Source organism: Colobus angolensis, unplaced genomic scaffold (genome assembly GCF_000951035.1).
Source record: "Colobus angolensis palliatus isolate OR3802 unplaced genomic scaffold, Cang.pa_1.0 Scaffold60, whole genome shotgun sequence".
Taxonomy (NCBI): Eukaryota; Metazoa; Chordata; class Mammalia; order Primates; family Cercopithecidae; genus Colobus; species Colobus angolensis.
This window is the reverse complement of record NW_012119599.1, coordinates 3,116,807-3,119,434: the sequence shown is the minus strand read 5'-3', so window position 1 is coordinate 3,119,434 and position 2,628 is coordinate 3,116,807. Positions and strand designations below refer to the sequence as shown.

At 54.1% G+C, this 2,628-nt stretch overlaps 1 protein-coding gene across 1 annotated transcript in view; it reads left to right on the top strand.

The window, feature by feature from the left end:
* The window catches only part of LOC105526989 (poliovirus receptor homolog), an 18,787-nt gene that overhangs the window by 2,979 nt on the left and 13,180 nt on the right, over positions 1–2,628 (top strand). The window contains exons 2-3 of the mRNA XM_011963167.1: positions 259–606; positions 2,559–2,628. Coding sequence (XP_011818557.1) covers positions 259–606; positions 2,559–2,628 — 418 coding nt within the window. The remainder of the gene's footprint in view (positions 1–258; positions 607–2,558) is intronic.

Genomic DNA, 2,628 nt, shown 5'->3' with positions numbered 1-2,628 from the left:
ATAGAAGAAATATGGTAATAAATAGCCAAAGTGAAGGAGCACTGCCAAGTTGCAGACCATCCCAGATGCCCTTACCCTCCTCGCCTGCCATGACCCCAACTAGTGCCCCAGTCCCCCCTCCCCCCACACCCCACCGTCCACCAGGGCTCCAGGGCCCCATCGTGCAATCGCACGCCCAGGTGCCCGGGCTCCCGGAGCCCCTCACTATCTAGCCCAGGAACACCCTGGGTCTCACACCTTCTCTTCGGTTCTCTGCAGGGGATGTCGTCGTGCAGGCGCCCACCCAGGTGCCCGGCTTCTTGGGCGACTCCGTGACGCTGCCCTGCTACCTACAGGTGCCCGGCATGGAGGAGACGCACGTGTCACAGCTGACTTGGTCACGGCATGGTGAATCCGGCAGCATGGCCGTCTTCCACCCAACGCAGGGCTCCCACTATTCGGAGCCCAAACGGCTGGAATTCGTGGCCGCCAGACTGGGCACAGAGCTGCGGGATGCCTCGCTGAGGATGTTCAGGTTGCGTGTGGAGGATGAAGGCAACTACACCTGTGTGTTCTTCATCTTCCCGCAGGGCAGCAGGAGCGTGGATATCTGGCTCCGAGTGCTTGGTGAGCAGGGGTTTTGGGGAGGCTGAATGAAAGGCGGAGACTTGGTGGGAGGATCAGGGAAGTGGGCAGAGTGGGGAGGCCTGGGAGGGAGGGGGATTCCCTCCACAGCAGATTCCCTGGGGACAAAAGGGGGGCAGCGCAATGATAGGGGTGGGGTCAGGGGAGGCGCATGGAGGGAGGGGCTGCAGGGCAGGAAGAGAGCAGAGATCTCCGGGAGTAACGACCCCCAATCTTGGGGTAAGAACGCCCTGAGGGAGAGGGAGGGCTATATTGGAAAAGGAGCTTGGAGGGAACCGGGAAGGGAGGAGGCCTGGATGGCCTCTTCTCGGCCCCTCCTTTCCTCATCTATAAGAGGGTTGGTGACAATAGCATCACCCTTGGAAAGCTGTCCTGAGTGTCCCGGTGCAGCCTTAGAGCTTCACCACTGGCCCATGTGAGCCCTTTAGAGCTGTCAGTTACTGTTACTTTATTTGGTGAAAAAGGAGAAAGTTGAAACAGACAGACAGGAAAGCAAGGATCCTGATACCCAAAAGAGGAGGGGATCTGCTTCCATTTTCATGAGCTCCATGAGGCCCTCCTCTTGGAACTTGAGCAAGAAGTGCCTGTGCCTCAGTTTCCTCATCTGTGGGATGGGGATCACCATGAGGAGTCAAAAAAACTGACCCTGTTTTTTTTTTTTCTGAGCCAGAGTTTAGCTCTGTCGCCCAGGCTGGAGTACAGTGGTGTGGTCAAGGTAGGTCCTCCCTGCAGCCTGGAACTCCTGTGCTAACGGATGCTCCTGCCTCCCTGTAGCTGGAATTACAGGAATGTGCCACCACGCTTGTTTGTGTTTTGTTCTGTTTTGGTTTTTTTAAGCTTATGTGCCAAGAACTATTCCAGGCCTGTGCATGAGAAACTCATGAAATGTCAAGGGCTTGGAACTGTGCCTGGCACACAACACCTAACCACAGGCAGCTCTTGTCACTCCAGCAAGCCTGGGATTCCAGGTATCATGGTTTAGGATGAGGTAAAACAGAAACAGCAAGTCAAGTTAAGGAGAAATCTACGGTAAATAATACAGGTAATGATGGGGAAGCAAGTTCCAGGTTTGGGAATCACCAGGATGATGATTAAGAGATGGTCAAGGTGGTTTTGGAGTCAGACAGACCTTATGGGAAAGCCTAGCTCTGCTGCTTACAGCTGCGTCACCGTGGGCAAGTCACTTCCCTTCTCAACTTCAGAGCTCAGGCTTCCTCTCCTCCACTGAGCCCCAGACTAGGATAACCCCCTTTGGGTTTCCTCTTCCTGCCCTGCCCTCTCCGAGTCATCACTGCCTAGGAAAGAGTCTGTCTGCCCCCTTGGACTATACCCATGAGGGCAGAACCAGGGCTATTTTGGTCACTGCCAGGCCCCAGCACTTTCCAGCAAACAGTATTTATGGAGCACTTATTATGTGCCATTCTGAGAGCTTTACCTGCATATTCTCATTGCCTATAGTGCCATCATTACCCCTGTCGAGACAAGGAAACTTGCGTAAGACCACCCAGGGGACACAGCTGGGGTTTAAACCATGCTATCCTGTATCCTTTTTATTTTTTCTTTTTCTTTTTTTGAGACAGAATCTCGCTCTCTTGCCCAGGTTGGAGAGCAGTGACACAATCTCGGCTCACTGCAACCTCCACCTCTCAAGTTCAAGCAATTCTCCGGCCTCAGCCTCCCAAGTAACTGGGATTACTGGTGTGTGCCACCACACCCTGGCTAATTTTTAGTAGAGACAGTTTCCCCATGTTGGCCAGGCTGGTCTTGAACTCCTGACTTCAAGTGATCCACCCACCTCAGCCTCCCAAAGTTCTGGGATTATAGGCATGAGCCACCCCGCCCAATCACCATGCCATCCAGTACCCTTAATGAATGCTTGCTTCTGCCACAGAGGGGTTCATTGGATGACCTGTTGCTTTTGTTCCTCTTCCCAGCCAAGCCCCAAAACACAGCTGAGGTTCAGAAGGTCCAGCTCACTGGAAAGCCGGTGCCCGTGGCCCGCTG